We start from the raw sequence: 26091 nt of genomic DNA, 5'->3' as shown, positions 1-26091 counted from the left end.
CAATAGCTTATCTATAAGGGAAACTATTCTGAAGGATAACAGTTTCCTCATCAGAAACCATGGAGGCTAAAGGAGAGTGGCACAATATTTTTCAAGTGCTGAAAGCAAAGAATTATCAGTGCATTTTCCTATATCCAGCAAAAGCATCTTTCAGGAAGGAAGGGGAAATCAAAACATTCTCAGATGAAGGAAAACTAAGAAAATTTGTTGCCAGCAGACCTATCTTAAAAAAAATGGCAAAAGGAATTTCTCTAAACAAAAAGGAAATGATCAAAGAAGAAACCTGGGGAACATGAAGGAGGAAAGAAGAAGGTAATAAAAAAGATGGGTAAATACAATAGACTTTCCTTCTCCTCTTGAATTTTCTAAGTTATGTTTGATAATTGAAGCAAAAATTATGACCCTGTCTCATGGGATTCTAAGTGTATTTACAGGAAATACTTAAGAAATTATATTATAATGAGAGAGGGCAAAGGGATGTAAAGAGAGTTAAGGTTTCTTTACTTCAGTTGAACTGGTAAAATGGTGACAGCAGTAGACTGTCATAAGTTATGTATATATAACATAATACCTAAAGCAATCACTAAAAATGCCATACAAAGACATATACTCAAAACCGCTACAGATAAATCAAAATGAGCTCTTAGAAAGGTTCAAATAACCCACAGGAAATCAGGGGGAAAAAACAGAAATGAAAAACAAAGAACAAATATAAAACAAAAAATAAAATGACAGACTTAAGCCTTAACACATCAACAATTACGTTAAATATAAGGGGTCTAATACACCAGTTAAAAGACAGAGGTTGTCAGAGTGTATTAAAAAACATGCGCCAACTATATGCTGTCTACAAAAAAAACTTGCCTCAAATATCATGATACATGCAAAGTGAAAGAAATAGGATAGAAAAAAGATACATCATGCAAATGTTAATCAAAGGAAGATAGGAGTGGCTATGTTAACATCAGATAAAGTAAACTTCAGAGCAAAGAAAATTACAAGGCAGGGAGAGATATTATATAATGCAAAAGGGCCAATCTACCAAGAAGAAATAGCAATCCTAATTTGTATGCACCAAATGAAAGAGCTACAAAGTATGTGAAGCAAAAACTGGAGCACTAAGAGAAGAGATAGACAAAACCACAATTAAATTTAGAGACTTCAATATTCTTCTATCAACAATTAACAGAACAACTAGAGAGAAAATCAATGAGGATATAAAAGAACTCACCAACACTATCAACCAACAGGATCTAACTGATATTTATAGAATACTGTACCCAACAAAAGCAGAACAAATATTCTTTTCAAGTGTCCATGGAACATATACCAAGATAGGCTATATCTTGGGCCATAAAACAAACTTCAACAAATTGAAAAGAATTTAAATCATACAGAGTGTATTCTCTGACCACAAAGAATGAAACTGGAAATCAATTTTTAAAAAACGATTTCTCCAAACACTTGGAAACTAAACAACATACTTCTGAACAATTCATGGGTCAAAGAAAAAATTTTAACAATATTATTTCCAAATAAGGTCACATTCAGAGGTAGTAGATGTTAAGACTTCAACACATCTTCTTTGAAGGACACAATTCAACCCATAAAGGACATCGAAAGCACAAGCAACAAAAGAAAAAATAGATAAATGGACTCCAGTTAATTTTGGAGATAGGGTCAAAAGTGACTCGATGGAGGAAAGAGTCTTTTCAAAAGATGATGCTGGAGCAATTGAACATCCATAAGCCAAAAATCAATCAAGCAAACAAACCCTCAACCTAAGTTTCACACTTTATACAAAAATTAACTCAAAATGGATCACAGATTGAAACCTAAAATGTAAACTAAAAAGCTTTTGGAGAAAATCAGGATCTAGGGTGATAAAGAGCTCTTTGACTTGATATCGAAAGAATGATCCATAAAAGAAAAAAATTAATAAATTGGACCTCATGAAAATTAAAAATTTTGCTCTGCCAAGACCCTGTTAAGAGGCTAAAAAAAAACAAGCTAGAGACTGGGAGAAATTATTTGCAAACCACGTATCCAACACAGGACTAGAATCTAGAATATATCATGAAATCTCAAAACTCAACAATAAAAGAACAAGCAATTTCATTGGAAAATGGGCAAAAGACATGAAGAGACGTTTTACTGAAGAGGATCGACAGACGGCAGCTAAGCACATGAAGAGATTTTCAACACCATTAGCCATTACGGGAATGCGAATTTAAACCACAATGAGATATCGCTACACATCTATCAGATTGGCTAAAACAAACTTCAGTGACAACACCAAACACTGACGAGAAACTGGGTCTCTCATACATTGCTAGTGGCAGTGTAAAATGGTGCAGCCACTCTGGAAAACAGCTTGGCAATTTTTTAAAAACTAAATATGCAACTACCATACGTCCCAGCAATGACACATGTGTGCATTTATCTGAGAGAAATGAAATCTTACGTTCACAGAAAAACCTGCAGACAAATGTTTATAGCAGTTTTATTCATAATAGCCAAAAATGCAAACAATCCAGATGCCTTTCAATGGGTGACAAACTGTGGTGCATCCATACCATGCGTACTCCTCAGCAGTGGAAAGGAACAAACGATTGATATACACAAGGACCTGGATGAATCCCCAGAGAATTATGCTGAGTGGAAAAAGCAAAGGGTTCCGAACTGTACAATTCCATTTACATAACATTCCTGAAATACAGAAATGGAGAACCAATCAGTGGTTGCCAAGGGTAAATGAGGGGATGTCACAGGCAGTGTGGGTGTATCTATACAAGAACAACATGAGGGATCCTTGTTGTGATGGAAATGTTCTGTACCTTAACTGCATCAATGTCAATATCCTGGTTGTGATATTGTACTACCGTCTTGCAAGGTGTTACCATCTTACAACATTTATTGGGCTCTTACTAGGTGTCAGGTACTGTTCTGAGCACATTAATACTCAAAATAACCCTATCAAGGAGGTGCAATTAACATATACTTTTTACAGACAAGGAAACTAAGGCACAAAGAGGTTAAGTCGCTTTGGACAAAATCACACAGCTGGGAGCCAGGAATGGAAGCCGGGCAGTCCACTGTGGAGCCCATGCTATTAACCTACTGCCTGAGGTCTTTTTCAAATAACCCATTTCCCCGACGTTGAGATCCTTACTCGAAAGGTCTAGGGCAGGGCCTGAGCTGGTGGGGTTTCTTTGACTTCTTCGCGCTTTCTTCTTGGGACCCCGCTCGCAGGGGCTCTGCCTTTTAAAGGCACTATCCGGAGCATGATGTGATTTTAGCTCACATTCCATTGTCCAGAAGTTAGTTTCACGGTCACCGTTATCCTCAAAGGAGGCTTGGAAATACAGTCTTTAGGTGGGTGGACGCGCGCGCCTCCACACTTTCTACCCCCGCAGAAGAAGGGGAGAAACGCTGCTGAGCGAGGAGCGGCCGGCTCGGGCGCGCTCCGTCTGCTGGAGGAGCGCTCCTCCGTATCCCTCCGCTGTTTAACACCGCGCGGCGGAGGCCAAATCGCTTGAGAGCGCAGCGACCGGATGACCAGCCTTGGTGGTTTGCCTGCGACTGAGTTGGGTCCTGAGACACGAGACTTTCACTTTTAAAGCCAGGATTGTCCCAGGAAAGCAGAACAAGTTTGTCAATTTACCCAGAAGCCTCTCATCTCATGATCTGGCCCCACCCCCCTCCCCTTCCCCTTCTCTCTCCAGCCTTCACCGGACCTCCCGTCCTTGAAAGAACTCTTGTCAGCCTCCTGTCCTTTATTCAGCCTATATTGATTGACCACCTACGATGTGCTTGGCTCTTGTCACAGAGGATGTGGCACCTCCATCTAAAGCACCCCCTCCCCCTGGCTGACTCCTCCTCGTCTCTCAGGTTTGCGGTTTCAGCTTCTGGGGCTCTCCATCGGGAAGTCTGCGTCCTCCCAGTCTGGCGCCTTGTTCCTGACGCACTTCCCCGGGACAGCACTCAGATCACTGCACTCCCATTGCACACGCGCTCCCCTGGCTTCCTGCTGGACAAAGGTCTTGTCACCTTGTACCAGTGTCAAGAACAGTCTAGCACATAGTAGGTGCTCAATAGATGATGGTTGAATGAGTGCTTCCTCTCCAGGAGCCTAGGGCTTGCTGGAACCAGGAGCTGTGCCCGTCCCGTCTCTGGCCCTCTTCCCTCCTCCAAGCACTCAGAACAGAGCTCACCGGGTAACTGATGACCTCGCTCCCAACCAACGCCGCTGGACCCCCGGCTGCTAGGCTGGGAACTGCTTTCTGGACGCGGCAGGAGACAAGGCAACAGAGGGCAACAGAGCTGAACTCTCGACTTGAGCCCGCAGGCTGCTGCTCCCCGCTCCACAACCTTTGGCCATTTACCTGATAATAACCCTCACAGCAACAATGAGAGCAACACCATTACCCCTTAATTAGGCAATAATGACCCCAGCTTGGCTGCCAAGCAAGGCTGAGGACCTGAAGTTCACTATTTTAAAAACAGAAGCTGAGCTTTCCCAATAAAGACAGGAAGTACGGGTCATTTTGCTCTCCTTCCAAAGCTAAATAGAGATACAAGGCCCCTTCGTCAGCACAGGTGATGGAGTAGGGGGAACAGAGCGCGTACGTGTGCGTGTGTGCGCATGCGCGCGTGCTTCAGGGAGGCGGTGGGAGTGAACCAGACTCAGGGCTCATCTGATTAGCGCATATTTTATGACTTCCCAAACAGAATGAATTTCCCGCGAAGTTTATTGGAAAGTATGGCGGGGAGGGGGTTGAGCGTATGGAGGTGAATGCAGGCAACTCTTTAAAAGGAAACACAGGAGAAGACCTCCACTGACAGCTGGGGCCCAGGGCTCTGTTCGCGCCCTGTCTAGCCCAGCAGGTCACACTGGATGTTTATTTCAAACTGGACTCCGCCTGGAGCGTGGTCCTAAGACACATTTGTTATTGTTATATTTTTACTCTCCCCCCTGGAGGAGGGGAGAACATGAACTCAGCCATCCCTCACGTTACATCCAGGTGGATATCCACAGTGGCCACTCAGCGAAAGGGGTGGGGCCCGGCTGGCATGCCTGCACCCCCGGGTCCCCACAGACCTTCCTGTCTCCTCCTCCTTTGGTGAACACCGGGGTCTGTGAATCTATGGGAGGCAGAGTCCGGAGGCCCCAGGATGGCTCAGATGGGGCTTCAGAAAATCAAATCAAAACAAGATCATGATAAACCGTCGCAGATTGTCGGTATAAAGGCTGACCCCCATTAAGGTGGCTAACTGAGAGTTGAGTGTGATGATGGAAAAGGGTGTGTGCCGGTACTTCAGGATGGAGGGAGAAGAAGAGCTTTAGCTTCTGCACCTCAGAAGGGGAGGGCATGGACTGGGAGCGCTGTGGGAGCGCAGGGCGGGCAGGGGAGAAGGTGACTGAGGCCTGCAGACCCGTTGACGCGGCCTGTGAAGGGTTTCCTACGGGGCCCCAACATTTGGATGTGTGGGGAAAAAAATTTGTTTTGACCCAGGAACCTGTCTCCAAATTGCCAAAGAAAATAAACAGGTGGGAGTAGGGCCAGAGCAGATATGTGAAATGCTCGGGTCGCTGGATGCCATGAGATCAGGGCTGGAAGATTCCACTTTGCCTCTGGGGAGTGTGGGGGACCTACAGGTTTCTGTGCCCTAAGCTGGAGCCCTGGTTTCTCGTTGAACCGGACTCCTCATTTCCTACGGCAGCATCGCTGTCTCCAGAATTCGCAACTTGAGGTCCAGATCCTCGGGAGCTCCCACTGGCCCCTGCAGACCCCGCAGCCCTGGACGCAGACCCAGATGCCACACCTGGTTCTCTGAGGGCGCTGCCTCCCCTCCAGGAGGCTCTGTCCCCTGAGCTGAAGCCAAACGTGGTTGCACGGGAAGTAGAGGTTGCACGGGAAGTAGAGACTGTGCTTGACATCACAGCTGTGGGGAGGCAGAAGGTGGGTAGGGCAGCTCTGGGCATGCCTACATGCCTTCTCAATCCCTAACACCCATCTCTCACAGAGCGTCGAGGGGCAGCTCCCTGAAGCGTCTCATAAAGCAACAAGGGCCACCAATGCCAGGGCTCCCACCGGCTCCCAATGCCGGATGCCCATCCCTCCATCTGGGCCATCTCTCCACCACCACACTCAGGGGGTCCTGAAGGCAGGACCTCCGCTTCCCCTGCCTGGAGGTGAGCATGCGATCCTAGATGCAAAGGGAACCTCAGAGCTCCTCTATTCGAATCCCCTCCTTGGGACCGCAAGACAAGACCACACAGCCAGTGTCCACACAGTGAGGTCAGGGCCCCAGCCCCCAGGCTCCTATCGGAGGGCTCTTTCCACCTTTTGTCAAGAAAGGGCAAGGGTGACTCCCGACTGGCCAGCGAAGGGGAACCGGCCGTTACTCACCGTAGCTCACACTGTTGGTGACTTCTCCAGACAGCCTGTTGGCACAGAAACAATCAGAATGGTCAGTAAATCTTCTGACTGGGGCTCAGGGGAGGACCACTCCCAGAAGGAAGGAGACCCTTGGTCCGATGCATAATTTGTAATTGTCTCACTCTGAAAAATACTTGGGCCCCAGAATTGTGTCAGTTCCCCGCTGGAGTGACGAGGACAGCTGTCCTCCATTCCCCTGCCCCTGCTCCCCACCTGCAGGGGGCTCATCGCCACTGTTCCTGGACTCGCTCCACTGCTCCTCGCTCCCCCGGTCCCCCAGCCTGGCCCCTCTCCATCCCTTCCCCAGCCTGGGCTCAGTGAGCCTTGCCACACTGGGCAAAACTAAGGAAAGCTGTGTCTTTTTGCTCTGTCTTTCTCAAAGGCAGGGACATCTTCCCACTTTTCCTTTTGACCCAGAGGTCCAGAGGGAAAGTTTGGAGGAGTTAAGGACTCCATACAGGGCCTGGGGCTATGCCAATCACGGGCATTCTTGACAAAGGCCCCGATTAGACACCCCCCAACTATTGATGAAGCTCAGGTGTTGTCTCAGGAATGAGTGAGTTAATTCATTGTCCCATGATACAGGTGAGAAGGCTGACACAGGGTCACTACCGACGGGCACTCGCCCATCCTCTCCCCGCCTGGGCTGCTCACCTGCTCTCCTCGCCCTCCAGCAGCTTGTGGTAGGTGGCAATCTCCACGTCCAGGGACAGCTTGGCTCCCAGCAGCTCCTGGTAGTCGCGCAGCAGCCGGGCCAGCTCCCCCTTGGCCTGCTGCAGGGCGGCCTCCACCTCAGCCAGCTTGTCCTGAGCATCTTTAAGGGCCACCTCACCCTTCCACTCTGCCTGTAGGATGGCGTCTTGCAGGGCGGCGCTCTGCCAAGGGCCAATAGCAGGTGGTAAGTGGCGCACAGGAGATCAGGGACCTACCTGTACCTGACTGTGCTTCTCTCTTGCCCACCTTCATAATTTATTGTGGAAGATGTGAGAATACAGAAAAATAGGGAAAAAAATCTATCATGAGCCCACCTCCCCACTTCCCCCAAAGGCCACCACTGCCAAGTTGGTGCCCCACCTGTTTCTTGAGGTTGGCGATTTCTGCCTGAAGTCTCTGGATGGCTCGGTTCAGCTCACTGACCTCCATCTTCATCACTTGGAGGTCATCACTCTTTCTCCCAGCAATGACCTGGAGGTCCTGGTACTGGAACCCGGAAAAGGCAAGAGTGAAAAGATAGCTGAGGGAGAGCCGACCCAGGGCTCCTCACCCCAGCTCTCTAAGTCTCTAAGTTCAACCAGGACTCATAAGTCCTGCCCAGCCTGGTCATTGTGGCTGGACGCAATCTCAAGAGGAGACCCATTCCTGTCTGCTGGGAATGTGTGGTCTAGCTGAGGGAACGGAACATTCCCATACAGCTTAGATAGGAACTAGCAAAGATCACCTACCCCAATCTAGACAAGAATACACCCTGGTCTGTCCTTCCTAGTCAGACCTGGAAGGGATCGATAGCAACAGGCCATCCACAATGGGAAGAAGGCTCCAACTATTTCATGTGTGGACCTGGCATTATTATTTCTGTCAAAGAACCACCATAAACTGCATTCCACTAAGGTGGGTATAAGGAAGGTCAGGCTTCCTGAAGATGTGCTTCCATAGACGTGGGCTGGGAAGGCAGCGGGGAGCATGTGCAGGTAGAAGGAAGCAGGCCTGGTTGAAACATTGGCTCCCACGGTTCGTGGAATGAAGAGCTGACTGTACTGGTTTGAAAGCCACCTTGTTGTCTCCAAATGTGCCTGGGTCTGCAGCATTGGGTCAGCTACCCCAGCGTAGGACAGGCAAATCCCCAGGATGCCAGAGCCCTGGTAACTTCCAGTGGTAGCTGATCCCGAGACTTCCACAGTAGCCCTCCCCACTAATCTCCAGCACAGGACATATAAGGTCAGGTGACCCCACCAAACACAAAGCCAATGGAGCAGGTAAATCCCTAATGGCAGGAATGGGGACCCTACACGCCCTCTGGGCATAACCCAGCACAGGATACTTCTCCAGGTACGCACTTTGGTCTGGTACAGGGCCTCTGCTTCAGCCTTGCTCCTCTGGGTGATTTCCTTATACTGGGCCTTGACCTCAGAAAGGATGCTGTCCGGGTCCAGGTGCCGATTGTTGTCCATGGAGAGGACCACGTTGGTGGTGCTGACTGCCTGCTGCGCCTCGGCCAGCTCCTGTGCAGTAGGACAGGGGTGAGTCCTCAGGAAACACTCAGCACCCCCCTTTTGGGTTCCCAGAGCCAACTCACCACCAGCCCCCCAGGGGCAGACCAGGGAACCTTCTCCCTTTTCCTTGGTTTTCCAAGCAGCCCAGGGGCTCCCAGAAAGCTTAAGCCCCAAACTTACGGCAGTATAGAGGACTTGCAGGAATTCGATCTCCTGCTGCAGGGCATCCACCTTGGCACTGAGGTCCACCTTGACCACGTAGGCACTGTCAACATCCTAAAAGAAAGGAAGGAGCGGGCTCCAGGGGGCTGGAAGAACTTGACCTGCGCTGTCAGGATGCCAGAGGGAGAACAGCATCCATAGGCAAGCACTGAGGGAAGATCAATTCTCCACCCAGAAACTAGCAGAGTGGGGACAGTGCCAAGTGGATTTGGAGGCTGAGTGATGACATCCTTAAGAAGTTAAGAACAGGACTTTTGAGCCAGAAATCAATGTCTTCATTCTTATTATTTAATACAGTCTTGTACCCAGCACTGTGCTGACCTGGAGGTTAACTGGGGTCGGAGATTATTCACAGCTGAGGAAACTGAGCCCAGCGCCCAGCAGGGTGAGAATATCAGAACTGAGACCTAGGGGAGAAAGCCAGCCGCCTCACCTTCTTCAACACCACAAAGTCATTCTCAGAATTTGTCCTGCTGTTGATTTCTGCTTTGTATCTGGTGGGATTCAGTAGATAGGAAGACTGTTAGGTTTCAAGACATTCCCATTTCTCTGCCCTGAACTTACATCCACAAACAGATTCACAAGAAAAAAACAAACAGAAAGAGATCCCAAGGATTCCTGTAAAGAGGCCAGTTCTAGGCCATAGCACTTCTTTCAGACCTAGACCTGGGAGCCACATGCATTTTGGCCCAACACCAACTGTCCCACCTTCGCCTGCTCACTCACTTCTTCTGGTATTCCTCCACGGAATCCTGGATGGTCTTCAGCTCTGCTTCCTGCCAGGTCTTCTCTGCCATGAACTTGTCCACCTGCCTCCTGAGGTTGCCGATATAGCCCTCCAAGACGGGCTGCAGGCTGGGGGTGCGGATGCTGACATCCAGCTGCTGCAGCAGCTCCCACTTGGTCTGTAGCACCTGGTTCTGCTGCTCCAGGAACCGCACCTGGAAACAGGAAGTCCACGGGCTCAGTCCCAGGAGACAGCCAGAGTGGGCTTGAGAAATCCCTGCTGGCCTGGCAAGAGTGACGAGTGAGGCATTAATTCTCAACATGCTATGGTAGAGTTTAGTTAGCCCTATTATTTGGGTAGATTTCAGGTATGTGGAAACTGACAATTGCTTAGAGCAGGGGTGCTCAAACTCTAGAGAATATTAGAATCCATCACTTGGAAGGTCATACACAACATGGAGGACCAGGTGTCTTAATGCAGGATGGAGTCTAGGCTACCGAGATTCCTAGACTGTTTACCAAGATTCCTAGCTGATTCTGATTCCCTCCAAAGTATGAGAACCACTGGCCCAGATCATTCGGAAAGAGGAGATGTCAGAAGACTCATCAATAAGCCAACAAAACCACTCACTCTTGGGAATGTGCTTTTACCAAACAGCCTCGACTGTTTGATGCAGACAAAACAGTCCCTTTCCTCACCCTCCTCAGTGTTTTCCTGACATTGCAAGTGACAGTGCAATGAGTGGCAAAAGAGAAGAATTAACAGTTAATAAGTACCTCGAATTTTTTGAGCACCTTCCTGGTAAAGCGCGGAACACTTTCTCTGCACAGTGAGAAAACCTCCGCCCTCCTCCTCCCCTTCCTCCCGCCCCCATCTCACAGCACAGCAAACCAAAGAAGAACATGGTTTAGTTCACTTTTTCCCCCAGCCAGAGCTTTAATGAAGCAGGAACCTGTACACTTTCCCACCTTGTCTTTTTTCAGCTTCATTGAGGTGTAATTGACAATAAAATTGTGATATATTTAAAGTGTACAACGTGATGATTTGACATGGGTATCCATCGTGAAAGGATTCCCGCAATCAAGTTATTAACACTTCCATCATCTTGCATATTTACCTTTTCTTTTTCTATTTTGGTGAGAACACTTAAATTCTACTCTCTCAGCAAATTTCCCTTACACAGTACAGCATTATCAAGCGTGGTCACCAAGAAAGAGCAGAGTCCTTTAATGCACCATCTAACCTGGTAAGGCTGCCCTAAACCCAGAGCTCTGGGCACATTCGCCAGTTCTACTTTACTTCTCACTGGCTTCTCCTGATGTTTTCCCGGCTCTGAGTCTATGCAACAGTGCAAATCCATAGCAGCTCCTCCCTAAGGAAGAGCACCCTGAGAAAGGTGGGGGTAGGCAGAACTAGAGCCTTCCTCCCAGACAGTCCTGACCTTCTCAGTGGTGCAAACTCAGGATGCAGCCTTCCTGCCCCTCATCTCCCCCCGGGCTATTCAAAGTAAACCTCTATCCAAGGTTGGTCTGAGCAATTGTTTGGCATAGCTGGCATAAGAAGTCTGGCCTCATTTTGGTGTCGAGACTGGATGAGATCTGAAGGTCAGCGTTCTTCAGGGCTGTAAATGTCGTTCACCACTCCCAGCCTGACCAACAGCATTGAAAAATCACCTGGCCAAGTCATTTGCATGGGCCCCATGCTCCTTTTCCAGAGCCCATTAAATGGGCACTGTCTGATTTTTGTGGTCTCCACTCTCTGGCTTTGAGAATGGAAATGCCAGTTTGCTCAGAGATAACCTCCTAGATACAGAATCCTGTGGCAACTTACAGGGAAGAAACCATTTGTCAACGTCAATGCACCCACTTACAAGACACCCACTGACCCATCCGACTTCTTTAAGCCTGGACCTGTCAGCCCGCTCTAACCTACTATGCATGCAGGAGGGATCACCTTTATTTCAGGGTGAGTCTGCAAGGCCCTCAGTTTGACTTGGCAGTGACAGGTTGCTGACGGTCAGATCCAGTCTCCCAGGGAGACTTGGAGAATGTGAGAAACAAAGTGGGCTCCTTCCACCAGGGCCAACTTTAAGAGACAGGGACGGAACTAGTTGACCTCAGATAATCTAGACCTGCACTGTCCGATACAGAAGCCACTGGCCACATTTCCACCATTGCAGAAAGACCTTTCTGCAGGTCCCTGGAGTATTTCGGGCCTGGCTGGCCTCCAGGCATTAGCACTCACCTCGTCAATGAAGGAGGCGAACTTGTTGTTGAGTTCCTTGATCTGCTCCCGCTCCTGCTGCTTCACCTCCTGCGCCTCAGGGTCAATCTTCACATCCAGAGGCTCCAACAAGCTTTGGTTGGTTACAACTTCCTGGATGCCCCGAGGGCAGACTGCTGGGCCTGCAGACCCCAGACCTCCAAAACCACCTCCGAGGCCAAAGCCCACCCCACAGAGGCTGCCCCTCCCCAAACACGCACCCCTGTAGCTTCCCAGACTGCCAGCAGGGCCCAGGACTCCAGCTACACGGGCTGAGATGCTCTTGCTCCCACCAAGGCTGACGAGACTCTGACTACTGCAACCTCCAGGGCGGGCAGAGCCGTGGCAGCCGCCGCTGCTCTTGCGGACCGACAGCGAGCTCCCTGCCCTTCTCCAGCACCCTCCCTGTAGGGTGGCCGAGCCACTGCTGAAGCTTCCCCTCTGGCACCTCATGGCATAGACCTGCCTGCTCATGGTGACTCAAGAGGAGTGAGTGACACCGAGAAGGTGGGAAGGAGGTGTCTCGGTGTTTCCCTGTTGGGGTGCGGAGGGCTCCCCTTATATAGTTCCTGGAGTTGGCAGCTGGCCAAGGACAGGTTCCTGGGTTTGGCTCCCCTGAAGCTGAAAGTGACAAGAAAATAAATAACACTATCTGCTTGGGAACAGTATGTCAAATAATGATTGCTTAGTTAGCAGGGTTTTCTAATTATTACTTATCTATCAACTATCTGCTGACCTAGACACTGTGAAGTGTGTGTGATCCCACCCAAAGCTGTCAGATAGGGAGTTTGCTGAGACTGTTAGGGTTTCAACACTTACAGTTTCTGCCGGAGCGGTATTGAAACTCAAGATACATCTCCTTGAAGCTTTAGGACAATGACGTTGATGGATTACAAACTGATATCTAGAAAAAATGGCGATTCAAAGAGACCCACTCAATGGAATTTTCTATAGTTGGTGGGAATTGCTTCTGCCTCCCTGCCAAACATTTGTTTTTCCCCAAAGAATAGAGAATAGTTAAATAAACTATGTCTATCGATGCAATATTATACAGACGATAAAAATGGTGGTGACAGGGTTTATGCAAACATTGAGTAATCAATATGAACACTAAAACCCAGGCAGAGAAAGAAGGCTGGACAAGGACTGGAGATATAGTGTGAGCATAGCTATATTCTTTTTAAAAATGACTAAGCCTAAATATTTTAGAAAAGTAGGTTAAAAATATATATACATCAAAGTGTTAGAGTTAGTTGTTTCATGCAATGGTTGATTTTTAAATTTTCCATCTTTCTGCTTCTCCAAGTTTAAAATAACGAGCAGGTAGTATTTTTATAATGGAAGCGTCCAGCCCTGTGAGGCTGCAGACTCCTCTGCAGGCAGCCGAGAAAGCCCCTCCTCTAGAAAACACTCAGGCAGGCCAAGGACCCTGATCCCTTCTTTTGGTCACTCCATAACTATGAGGGCAGCTGCCGGAAGGAATATTCTGGACTCAAGCTCCTCTCACTAGCTGTCACCTAGACCAGGAAAATGTAGATCACCACACTGACTAGGGTCCCATCTTGGGACTTTAATTCTCCTCTTCTGCCTGAAACTGCAGGCCCGGCACAGGTCATCTTGCACACCTGTATGTGCACACTTGCACTGGCAGGGCTCAGCGACCTCTCTCAGTTGGTCTCCTTCTCTGGACCCCAGGGAGAAGCTGAGATGTCTCCCCCACCCTATAATCATGTACCCTCCCTGCTCAGACAGGCCTCAGTAGCTGTCCCCACCCATTGTATGTCACCCCTAATCCCATCACCAGGAGGAGATCCAGCTAAAGGAAGAGAACAGCCTGGGGTATAGTGGAAATGATGTGGGGTGTAAGATCAGAGCCTTGATTTTTCATTCTAGCTCCACTACTTCCTAGTCTTGTCATCTGTCAAATGGGGTGATAATGACACGTCCTTACTACTTAACCAGAGTTATAGAAACTGTCCAAGAGAATGGCAGGAAATGTTAGCTTTTACCTTTGACATTTGACAAAGCTAAATGTCAAAGTCCGTGTCTTTCCCCAGCAGCAATCTCATTTAATCCTCACAGCAGCATTATGAGGTAGACGTTATTATTATTATTTTTGTTTACTTTTCGGAAGTGGAAACTAAGATTCAAAAGATTAAGTGCTTTGCCCAAATGGTACAACCAGTCAAATAGCAGATGCGGGATTTGAACCACGGCTGACTGATTCCAGAACTGAGTACATAAATGTTGAATGGATTCCATAAAAACTGAGGAGCCAGGGCCTGGGGGCCCTGCTGGGAGGTGGTAAACCTCAAGCAGGCTTCAGAGGAGGGGAGGAAGCAGGGTCATTACAGAGCCGGGGTGGGGGAGGGGCGGGCAGTAGCCCCACTAGACGTGAGGCGTGGGAAAGAGGGGTCTGCGGCGGGTCACAGAAAACAAGAAGGCTGTGAGTAAGACAGAGGTGAGGGGACAGGCCAAGTCAAGGCAGAAGAAATTAACGGTGACAAAAGCAACAGAAGTAGGTACTGCGGGCTCCAGGCAGAAGCAGAACATGCCTGTGCAACCCTCTCTATTTTTAACTTTTCCTCCTTAGACTTTTATTCCAGGAGAGAATATTTGTGACCATTAGGTAGGCAAATATTTCTTAGCTAGGACCCTGAAAGCCCAAAATATTTTTAAATATTGATAAATTGGAATTCAGCAACATTAAAAACTTTTGTTCTTTGTAAGATGCCATTAAGGAAAATGAAAAGACAAGCCACACACTGGGAGAAAATATTTGCAAGACATCTATTTGACAAAGGACTGTTATCCAGAATATATAAAGAACCTCTGCAACTCAATAATAAGTCAAGCCACCCAATAAAAACCTGCACAAGATTGGAACAGACACTTCCCAAAAGGTGTACAAATGGCCAATAAGCACAAGAAAAGATGTTGATCATCACCAGCCATCAGAAAAGTGTTATGATGTGTTATTAAAACTACAATGAGCCAATATACACATCCATAGACTGGCAATACCCATTGTTGCAGAGGAGGTGGAACAACTGGAAGGCTGATGGAAATGTAACGCCAGACACTCCCTGCCTAGGAGGGGGCGTTCTGGGCCTTGTGGTAAGTGGACATTGAATTTCATAACAAAATGCCAAATTATTTTCCACAGTACCTGTGCAGCTTTGCATTTCCGACAGCAATGCGTGAGAGTTCCAGTTGCTCCGCATCCTCTCCAGCCCTTGGTATTTTCGCTTGTTTGTTTTGTTTTAGACATTAAAACAGCTTGTAGGGTTTCATTGTGGCTTCAGTTTGCATTTCTCTAGCGACTAAAGCTGTTGAGGATCTTTTCATGTTTTTATTTACCATCTCTGTCGCTTTTCTGAAGAAGCATCTGTTCAAATCTTTTGCCTATTTCTTTCTTTCTTTTGTATTGAGGTAAGTTTATAACGTTATGTAAATTTCAGGGTGTGCATCATTATGTTTTGACTTCCTTACGTCATATTCACCACCAAAAGTCAAGTTGCCTTCCATCACTGTACAAATGTGCCTTGCCCATTTATACTGATTTGTTTTGTTTTCTTATTAATGAGTTTTGAGAATCCTTTATATATTTTAGATACAAGTCCTTTATCAGATATGTGTTTTGCAAATGTTTTTGCCCAGCTGTGGCTTGTCTTTTCATTTTCTTTACAGGGTATTTCACAGAGAATAAGTTTTTAATCTTGATGAAGTTTAATTTTTAATCTTTTTCTCTTACAGCTTATGATTTGGGTGTTGCATCTGAGAAATCTTTGCCTAACCCGAGGTCACAAAGACTTTCTCTTATGGTTTCTTCTAGAATATTTATAGTCTATATCTGACTCTGTATTCGGTTTCATCAATCTATGTGTCCACCCTTTAACCAATACCACACTGTCTTGATTACTATAATGTCTTGAAATCAAGTAATCTGAGTCCTCTAACATTTTTTTTCAAAATTATTTTGGTTAGTTCAGGGATTTTGCATTTCCATGTACATTCTTATCAATCTCTACAAAAAATCTTGCTGCGATTTTGATTGGGATTTTATTGAGCATAGATTAAATTGGGAAGAGTTGACATCTTAGCAATATGAGTCTTCCAATCCATGAATATGGTTTCTCTCTCCATCTATTTCGGTCTTCTTTGATTTCTCTTATCAGTGTTTTTCAGTTTTGAGCATACACATGATGCACGATTTTTTTTTGCCTGTATGTCTAACTATGCTTTCTTGGTGCTATTGTAAACAATACTGCCTTATTAATTTCAATTTTCAATTGTTTACTGCTAGTTTGCAGCCTGTAACCTTGCCGAAATTCATGTTATTAGTTCCAGAAGCTTTTGTACAGAATCTTTGACATAATCACCTCATAAACAAATGAAATCAGTTTTATTTCCTCCTTCCAATCTGTATGATTTTATTGCTTTGTCTGGCATTATTGCGCTGTTTAGGAATTCTGGTATGTTGCTGAGTAGGAGTAGAAACAGCAGATATCCTTGTCTGTTCCCAGTCTTAGGGGACAAGCATTAAGGCTTTTACCATTAAGTATGCTAGCTGTAGGTTTTTGTAGATGTCCTTTGTCAGGCTAAGGAAGTTCCCTTCTACTCCTAGTTTGTTAAGTGTTTTTTAATCATGAAAGGATGTTGAATTTTGTCAAAAAAATGTTTTGCCTCTATTGAGATGACTTTATATTTTTTTCTTCTATAATATGTCAATATGGTGAACACATTAATTGATTCAATGAGTGTTGAACCAGCCTTTCATTTCTGGGATAAATCCCACCTGGTCGTGATGTATTATCTTTTTAATAATTTCTGGATTCTACTTGCTCATATTTTGTTGAGAATTTCTGAAACTATATTCATGAAAGATTTGGTCTTTAGTTTCTTTTTTTATAATGTCTTTGTCTGGTTTTGGTGTCAGGGTGTTGCTGGCCTTATAAAACAAGATGAAATGTGTCCCTCTTCTATATTCTGGAAAAGTTTATATAAAATAAATTATTTCTTATTAATAATTAAAATTTAATAATATTATTTAAAAATAATGTTATTTTAAAAATTTAATAAGTATTAAAAATTTTAAATTTCTTAATAATTAATAATATTTCTTATCAATAATTAATATTAATCTTAATAATAATTAATAATTAATAAATAAAAAATTATTTCTTAATCAATCCCACATATCCTTCAGTGCCTGCATGTAAAATCATGTCATCTATGAAGCTTTCCTCAGTCCCACAGTACTGTCTATAACTCTGGTAATGATAGTAACAACAATAAGTGGCCTACGGCACTGCACTCTTATGATGGCGCAGGTCCTATGGAATAAACATCTGGCGTTTATTATTGTGCATAACATCCCCAGAAACACTGAGCTCAGAGTTGCTAAATAAATTGCCTAAAGTCACACAGTCTTTCATCTGATCATCAATTTTTTATTGAGTGCCTACTAAACTTTAAGGTACCACGAACTAAACCCAGCACAGTCTGCTCGCTCAGCCTCCCTTAGTGTTTCTCAAAGCCTGGCCCTTGCATCACCAGTATCAGAAGCCCCTAGAAGCTCGTTAAAAATGCATATTTCCAGACCCCACTCCAATCCTCTGTAGTGGAAACTCAGGGAGGAGAGGGGGTGTTGCAGGCAGGAAAGTGCATGCTGAATGAGGTCCCCAGGTGATTTTAAGGCACCACTGTACTCCCGGAGTAGCTCTATATTACACGCTGTCTTATTTCAATAGCTATTTGTAAAGTTCTCATCCATCCGCTAGCTGGACTGTGAGCTCCCCGTGGCATGCTGTGTCTTGTGAGTGTTGGTATCCCCAAAATAGCCAAGTGCAGTGCCCTGCCCACAGTCATTGTCCGACAGACAGTCACAGAACTACAATGAAGTGGGGTGAAAACGACGCAGAGCTTCAGATACTCGTGCCCATCCACACGCAGTGCCTCTCGGGCTGGGTACCCAATCCCCCACTGGGCTGGGAGGCTGGAGGAATGAGACCGGCCCACCCAGCAGCACAGACAGGGCTCTTTCATCAGAGCTGGGGGGGCATGTAGCGATAATCCCCTTCCATCTCCTTTAACCCGTGCAGAAATCCAGCCTTGAGAGGAGAGGTGACTGGTCCAGTGTCGCACAATGATTCCCCCAAGAAGCAGCTCAGCGTTTAAGTCTCGCAACTCCCCGAGACAAAGCCTTGCCCACTTCTCAGCAGGTAGAAGCATGAGCATTCCCTTCAAGTGGGCTTCCTGGAGGAGGCAAGCTGTCCAAGGACTCTCATTTGAGTTGACAGGGAAGAAAGAGTTTGGTGCAGGGGAGGAAAGAAGCTCATTTAAATTCCTACTAAGACTCACTCACTAGCAGAGAAAGGGAGGGAACCACAAGAGGGAGGGTGTCCCACATATTCTGCAACCTCATCAGGATATGAATAGTTAACCTAGTTCCCTACGGAAATAGAGCTCGTAGCATCCTTCTGCCTGCGCCCATCTCCCTTTTGAAGCCCAAGACCTGACGAGTCACTTACCAGGTTTGACGGAGGACGGCAGAGGCCCTGGCGGGAAGGGTGTGACCCAGATGCTGGACTCGTCTCCTGGGACTCCTAGGAGGGAAAGGGGACTCTGTCCCTCCAGCTGACCCCTCAGTCCATTACCTGCTTAGAGACGGGTTCCTTTCAGCCCCAGGCCCGGGCCCCTGAGTTAACTTGCAAGGCTAAATCAGCTACTGGAGTCCAACGTGAGCATAACATGTGTCTGAGTCCATCTGAAAAGAGGAACTGAGGCCCAGGCAAGGAGGAGTGAGGAGCTGCTCACCACAGATGGAGACTCGCACCACTGAGTCTCAGGCAATAAACCTGCCGTCTTACCTGCCTCACCTCCTTTCCCCTCAGAAGGTTACCAGAACGGCTCACCGTTCCTGAAGCCTTTATAAACAGTGTGTGAATTGGGGGTGGAGGCCTGGTTTCCACGCCCACCCTGAGCCTATCTATTTCCTTACCCACCTGGGAGGTTCAGATTCACAGACTGCTAAAGCTCCCCTCCGGCCCCAGATGTCTGGGACAGTAGTCCCTGGTTAAGGTCACGTTCGTGAGTGTGTGGTATATACACCCTAAAACAGCCGGGCCCCCTACACTTCTCCTTCCCAGCCTGCGCCCTCGCGTCCGCAGACCTCTCCCACCTGACCAAGGCCTGGGCAGCAATCAGGGCCCTTCTCTGAGTGGCAGATCATCCTAGAATAGTCGGCCTCATGTACTGCCATCTTGCCACCTGCAGACTTCAGACCCCTTCCTGCCCTGCACCCTCACACCTGGGGCTGGTGGTCTGGGGATGGGGAAGCCATCTATTCCCACTAACACTTGCCTCTGCATTTCTCAAAGCCATCTCCGCAGCCTCTAGGAACAGGGAGAGGCTCTCAGACTCAACGAAGTCCTCACCAAGGGTTTGAAGCTGGAGTCCACTGAAAGAGCAAAGAACCCCCGGGCTCTTTTTTCTGAGATGTTTTGAGCCACATCTGCTGCTTCTGAATGCACGAAGTTGACGTGACCCCACCTAAGCTACCAACTCCCATTTGGGCAACTCTGGCCAGTCTAAGACCAACCCCAAGAGCCCATCCCACCTGCCTGGCCCTTCCTGAGCTCCCAGGAGGCCCCGGTCAGGGGACAAGGCCATTTTGGGGGAAGAGCTGAAACCGTCTTCACACCCACGGGAGAAGGCTGCCCTGACTGGGCCGTCACGGGTAGAGGCTCCCAGAAGGTTGCTGGAGGAGGAGACGAAGAAGGGTCCACTATCTGCTGAGTGTGTTGGGGGACTTCTCTGAAGGAAGGGGGGTTCTGAATGTTCTGTGAAAATAGCAGTCCTATCATTTGGGAGATCACTGCACAGTCCTCCAGAGACTTTTCCAGATATGCTCCTTCTGTCTTGTTGGGAGGCCCCACGCCCCCCTCACGGGGGACAGGGAGCCCATGACCCGTCGAGCTGAAGACATTCTGCCTTGGAAGCTCAGAGCTGCAGACAGCCTGGATGGCCACTCAGGGGGCTCAGCCAGTTTGCCCTGAGGAGAAGGGGCCTCAGATGAGAGTTCTTGTCACAAAGGGCAGGGGGTGGGGGGCAGTCTGTGTGAAAAACCCACCTCTTTCAGAGCTAGAACCTCCTCTTCCAGAGCTGGAGCCCCCTCTGGAGCCGCCTCCAGAACCGTATCCTCCTCCATTTGTTAAGAAAAATGGCTTTTTCTGGGAAAGAGAATTTCCACAAATCCCCCTATCAACCTCCTGGCAATATCTCAGTCCCCAGGTCTGGCAAATACTTTCTGAGAACATCACACAGCTCCCCTGACTCCAGGGCGAGCCCCTCCTCATCTCTGTTCTTAACATCTTCCACAAGGAAATATCCTTGGCTTCCCCAAGCCATACTACCTCAGGGCAATATGTCCCTCCTCCAGGAAGCCTCTCTTTCATGTTTCTAAATCTCTCCATCTTCTGGTGTCTTGAGTTAGACAGCGATGAGTCATAGCTCCTGGCTCCCTACTTCTGCCAGGGCTCGACATGAAACACACATCACACGTGATGAATTGCAAACAAAGTTTATTGTGCAGACACCACGACCACAGCACTTTAGATACAGAGCCAGCAGGAAAGGCTATATAAACAGAAACTTGTTTCCCCGGGGGCACTGCTGGGGGAACGCAGGCTTGGAGATGGCAGCCTCAACAGGACACTCCTCAGGAAAAGGACCCCCAAGTGAACAACGCAAGGAGGGGCCAGGAAGGGGGCCTGGCTGGAAGCACAAACCTAGACAATGCAGATTCGTCCCCAGGGGACACAGGGTGTCACTGGCTGCAACTAATTGGTTTAGAGAGAAGCTATTTCAAAAATTGTATGGGGGCATCCCTTTCCTCCAAATGCCATCAGAGGTAGATGACAACCTTTGACTTGCCGTCAGTTAGATGTACAGAGACAGGCTTCTACATTCTGGAGTGGGAGAGTCAAGGGCGGGACTCCATCTTTATCTAAAAGAGAAGGTCACGCTGGAATCGCAACCTTCACCTGAGCCAGAACCACCTCTTTCAGAGCTAGAACCTCCTCTTCCAGAGCTGGAGCCCCCTCTAGAGCCGCCTCCAGAACCATATCCTCCTCCAGAGCCAGAGCTTCCTCTGGAGCCGCCTCCAGAACCGTATCCTCCTCCAGAGGCAGAGCCTCCTCTGGAGCCGCCTCCAGAACCGTATCCTCCTCCAGAGCCAGAGCCTCCTCTGGAGCCGCCTCCAGAACCATATCCTCCTCCAGAGCCACAGCCCCCTCCACTGCCACCTCTGGAGCTAGATGCTCTGCCTCCAGAGCTGTAAGCGCCACTTCCAGAGCTGTATCTTCCTCCCCCAGAACTGGATCCTCTACTTCCAGAACCATAGCCTCCAAAGCCGGCCTTGGCTGCCACGTTTGAAGAAATCGTGCTGCTTGTCACAGCTGCATAGAGAGAGATTGTGTTACCATGGAAGACCTAACCACCTCGGCCCACCTCCCCCGACTCATGCCCACAGGACAGGACTGCACCCCAACACTTACACACAGTCACGTTGCTGCTGAGGTCTCCAGACATCCTGTCAGGGAGAGAGAAAAAGTGGCTCGTGGCAGAGCACTTGGGTTCTGCATACATGTTGTTTTACAACTTCCACCTACAAACGTACCGGTCAGCCTCGAAAATCAGCCCCCAGGGACCTACAGACCCCCTCTTCTGGGCTGCTGAGATCACAGAGAGGCGGCAGGCCCCACATTTCTGCACAGCCTGCCATCCCAATCCATCTCAATTGTTTAATCTCATAAAACTGATCAAAAAGGAAATGCACCTCTGACTTTGCAACCCATTTTACATTTATATCTTAGGGAGATATGTTCAGAATCCAAGCCACGCCAGGAAATTTGAGATGAGGCTACACTGTGAACCTTCCATTAGGAAAGAACTGCATGTCCCTGCAGCCTCCCCATCCTGCAGCCTCCCCATCCTGCCCCCCGCCCCACCCTTGTCTGCTTCGTCTGAAATCTTTCCCACTTCCTCTGGTGACAGGAGGCATGGCCTCCAGACAGGCACAGAGCAACAGCCTGAGCAAAGCCGCTCGCTCCCTGTCCCAGCAGCTCGCTGGGGGCCTGGGGCAGCTCTGTCCTTCCAGTTGCTTTAGCCAGATTAGATCTCTAGGGATGCTGATAACAGACAAGGGTCTCAGGACACAGAGGAAGGAAAAGTTCCCTTTGGGTAGATTGAATAATGGTTCTGTTTGTCTTCCAGAAACCTGCAAAGAACCAGGTCTGGCGCCAGCTCCAGGTGAGCATGACTCAGCCGGTCAGCCTGTTCCAACACATGAGCTCCCGGTTCTGGGTCACGAGGTGGAGGGAGAAGAGACACCGTATAGACCCAGAGACCGATGCTCCAGACTGTCCACGACTAACCTGTTTCCATCGCGTTTTGCTTCCTCTTTCAGAAAAGACCAAGATTAATTTCTTGCTTAATTTAAGTTCATTTAATTTGCCTTGTTAGTTGTTCCATACTGATAAGCCTACAAATGTATACAATAATGCTTTGTATCCTGAATCTCAGCTTGGGGACAGAGTGACGTCAGCTCTCGGTCGTCCCAGGCCCTGCCTGCCCCCCCCCCACTTTCCCCATCTTTGCCTCCAGCCCTGGTTCTCAGAGGGTACCCTCTGCCCTCCCAGTGCCCCTCACCGGCACTCCTCGCCCTCCAGCAGCTTGCGGTAGGTGGCGATCTCCACGTCCAGGGCCAGCTTGACGTTCATGAGCTCCTGGTAGTCGCGCAGCAGCCGGGCGAGGTCCTCCTTGGCCTGCTGCAGGGCCTCCTCCAGCTCAGAGAGCTTGTGCTGGGCGTCTTTGAGGGCGTTCTCTCCCCTCTGCTCAGCATCGGCAATGGCTTCTTGCACACTCTTACACTAGGAGAGAAGGTGTCTGTTTATACACAGTGGAGTCTGCCTGGCAGACAGGGAAAGAGAAGCAGAGGCGTTTAGGGCGTGAGAAGCCAGAATCACTGGGCCTGGAAGCATCAGGCCCCTCGGAGTTAAGGCAAGACACAAACAACTGTGCTAAGACTTAATGCCATCTTTGTCATCATCTTCCCAAGTCACCTTTGACTGCGCCCTTATGCTTTCCGCATAATGACCTCCGACCCTCACCACCTGGGGCCGGGGTCCTTATCCCATTTTATAGTTGCGAATGAAAACATTCCATGTGGACTGCTTCACAGAGCTTCTGTTCCTGAGGGAGTCGACTCTCTGCCCCACATTATCTCTTCCAAAGCTAATGTCCACCCACAGGCCAGCTCCGTGCAGCACTGCCGCCCTCCATCACACAGCCGGCTGCTGCGCCACGCAGAAGCACGCAGCTACGCCTGCCCGCCACGGCCAGTCAAATGGCCTCCTGCTTTGTTATTGTTCTCTTTCACTCGTGGAAGCAACCAAAAAGTGAACAGGATTCTTTCCCTCCACTGATCCTTACTTTGGTTACTCTCTCTCTCTCTCTCTCTCTCTCACACACACACACACACACACACACACACAAAACCACCTGCCCCACTCCGAGCCCCACCCAACCAGTGGAGCTGCACGGGTCCTCAGGGCCGCACCCCACCTGCTTCTTCACGTGGGCGATCTCCCCCTTCAGTCTCTGGATCACGCGGTTCAGCTCGCTGATCTCCACCTTGATCTCTTTCAGGCTGTCTCCATGCTTCCCAGCAGTGACCTGGAGCTCCTCATACTGCATGGAAAGAGGGGGACGGTTGCAGGTTGGAGGAAGCTGGGCTTGAGCGAAGGAAAGTCTGACAGCGGTTCAGGGAGGGTCAACCACACTGGATGTCATTGCTGCATTCATGGGACGTGGGGGGCCATCACACACCCCTCAAAAGGACTCAAGACCATTCTTGACTGAGGGCATTTGGGGTACTGTGGGCCCCCTTTCTTGAGAATAATGCCCAACATCCATTAGACAAAAACAACAGTAATCTTACTGTGCCCTCTCCGGCTGGGGTGAAACCCAGCTTGTTAGAAGGAGCTGTGGCTCTCCCTGCTGTCCTGGCACTTGCCTTGCTGTGGTACAGCGCCTCGGCCTCCGCCTTGCTCTTCAAGGCGATCTCCTCGTACTGGGCGCGGACCTCAGCAATGATGCTGTCCAGGTCCAGGTGCCGGTTGTTGTCCATCGACAGAACCACAGACATGTCGGTGACACTCTGTTGCATCTGGGACAGCTCCTGCAACACACGGGAGGGCTGGCCATGGCTCCCCTGCCCACAGCCAAAGGCAGCGAGGAGGCATTCCCCTCCCCGGGGTCAGGGAGATACACAGACTCTCAGACGGAGCATGATAATTCCACAGATGAGGTTTCAAGCAGCATAACCACCATTCCTAGGCCTCTGCTAAGATTGTCCTAAGAATTACAGAAGAGAGCAGTCCATATTTCTGAGCCTCCTAGTTAACAGCCTTCCCCACTTACGCAGTTTTCATCAGTGCTACCCAGGAAGAAGCCTTTAATTTTACTTCCTGTTTCAGAGGTCAAGTGTATGCAGTTGGATGGGGAGGGGGAGGTATGTTACATTCTGACCCGGAAGTATGTTGGACATAGGGACAGGAGCAGGCGGGGTCTCTTCCCAATAGGAGCTGGACATTTGGGGGACAGAGTGAGGGAAAGTGGTCTTGGTGTTTTGTGAGCATCAGAGGAGATGTCCCTCTCTTCTAAGGCCCCTGGTGGCCTGGAATGATGACAAGTTGGCATCAGACAGTCCTAAATCCCACTCCTACCACTTTTTCACCAATCGGGAAGGACCTGCCTTTGGTGGGAAGGGTGGGAAGTAGGGGTCTGGCCGGGAGCAGCCTCCTTACCGCATCATAGAGGATTCGCAAGAACTCAAGCTCCTGGGTCAGCACGTCCACCTTGGCCTGCAGATCTGCCTTGATCTTGTAGGCATTGTCCACGTCCTGCGGGAAAGGTCAGGGGCCTCTGGTGAAACTCAGCCCCAAGGCCGCCTTACAGCCTTCCATGTCTGGGCCCTGCCCTCTCTCTGCCCATCTCCTCATCCCAGTCCCTGTCAGCTGCTCTCCAACAGCCCAGGTGTCTCAGGTGACCCACGTGCCCAAGGACCTCATTTGGCATAGAGTCCACAAAGCACCTCTGCTGGGGGCTCCAGGCCCACGTTCACTGCTCACTCCCCCGAGACCATCAGAGCTCTGATGAGGACAAGCTTTGCCAACAGTATCTCCTTCCTGCTTTAGACACTGTGTGTTCCCACTGTGGGGCACAATGGCCTCTGGTGATTTTAACAGTCCTCGCCTCTCCCATCCTGTCTGTCCATCTCAATTCTCTGGAATTTCTCTGGATTTTACACCAAAGCTTCTGCCCGAACCAGGCTGAGGACCCACTTTTGCCTTCTAGCTCAAACCTTTGTCAGCACAACTGACGGGCTCTTTAAGCAGGCATTCCAAGCAAAGTCCCAGTCCTTCCCCAGCTCTTTCGAAGAAGAATAAGGTGCATTCTGCGTTTGCACCTTTCAGCGTCCAATACAGGCTTTAAGTAAGTTATTGGTGGGAAACGTTCCAGCAAATTCAGAAAACATCCCCAGAAGCTTGAGCTACAGAGACGCATTTGTTTCCCTGAGAACCGGCCGTGGCCCTGCCTCGCCGCTTCCCTGGACACTGAGGTTCGCCCTCAGAGCTGTTCTCCAGCCCATGGGTCCAGACACAACGGGCTTCTGAAGCCCCCTCACTCCCACCCCAGCCCTCACCTTCTCTTGCTCACCTTTTTAAGCGTCACAAAATCATTCTCAGCAGCCGTGCGCCTGTTGATTTCATCCTCATACCTGTTGGGACCCAGAGGACAAAGCTGTTCGATTGCTTCTAGATTGTTTGTTTTTTTCTTCTTTCCCAACTGGATTCACCCAAAATACTCCATTCTCTGGAATCTTAAACACTCTTCAACTGTCTAAGTTGGAACTATGATATCCCAAATGAGGATTTTTTTTTCTATGAATTAACTCTCAAACAGAGAAAACACATGATCTCTCAAGCCCTAAATGTCATCCTCACAAAAAATCAACAAGTTACAGATTCTATGAGCACAAAGGCACTTGGAAGATGAGGGCCTTTCCTGGGAAAGGTCTGGAAGCTCAGATCAATATCTATCCCACTCAGCACTTGCTCTGCCACCTACTTCTTCTTAAAATCCTCCACGAGATCCTGCA

General features: G+C 48.7%; 2 protein-coding genes across 6 annotated transcripts in view; both read right to left on the bottom strand.

Annotated features, from left to right (window-relative positions):
- Positions 1-3756: 3756 nt before the first annotated feature.
- Positions 3757-18819, bottom strand: LOC124245304 (keratin, type II cytoskeletal 2 epidermal-like). 5 transcript variants are annotated; one of them, XM_046672573.1, is made up of 12 exons: positions 18737-18819; positions 18398-18646; positions 12684-12768; positions 11847-12485; positions 9602-9816; positions 9309-9369; positions 8834-8929; positions 8498-8662; positions 7518-7643; positions 7098-7318; positions 6414-6448; positions 3757-5946 (listed from the first exon to the last, which is right to left on the bottom strand). In XM_046672573.1, the coding sequence occupies exons 4-12, from the start codon at positions 12336-12338 to the stop codon at positions 5654-5656; spliced, it is 1704 nt and encodes a 567-aa protein (XP_046528529.1). In that variant the 5' UTR covers positions 12339-12485; positions 12684-12768; positions 18398-18646; positions 18737-18819; the 3' UTR covers positions 3757-5653. The 5 variants fall into 5 exon arrangements, with proteins under 5 accessions (XP_046528529.1, XP_046528549.1, XP_046528538.1 ...); XM_046672593.1 differs by having other exon boundaries at positions 18398-18472; positions 18737-18756; XM_046672582.1 differs by having other exon boundaries at positions 11847-12768.
- Positions 18820-20432: 1613 nt separating this feature from the next.
- Positions 20433-26091, bottom strand: part of LOC124225722 (keratin, type II cytoskeletal 1-like) — a 59031-nt gene continuing 53372 nt past the window's right edge. Inside the window, exons 7-14 of the mRNA XM_046638358.1 lie at positions 26061-26086; positions 25650-25710; positions 24737-24832; positions 23944-24108; positions 23493-23618; positions 22578-22798; positions 21425-21459; positions 20433-21325 (exon numbers count right to left, since the gene is read on the bottom strand). Coding sequence (XP_046494314.1) covers positions 20871-21325; positions 21425-21459; positions 22578-22798; positions 23493-23618; positions 23944-24108; positions 24737-24832; positions 25650-25710; positions 26061-26086 — 1185 coding nt within the window. The 3' untranslated portion in view covers positions 20433-20870. The remainder of the gene's footprint in view (positions 21326-21424; positions 21460-22577; positions 22799-23492; positions 23619-23943; positions 24109-24736; positions 24833-25649; positions 25711-26060; positions 26087-26091) is intronic.

Source organism: Equus quagga, chromosome 1 (genome assembly GCF_021613505.1).
Source record: "Equus quagga isolate Etosha38 chromosome 1, UCLA_HA_Equagga_1.0, whole genome shotgun sequence".
Lineage (NCBI taxonomy): Eukaryota > Metazoa > Chordata > Mammalia > Perissodactyla > Equidae > Equus > Equus quagga.
Note: the sequence above shows the minus strand (reverse complement) of the source record. Positions and strands in the feature narration are given on the sequence as shown.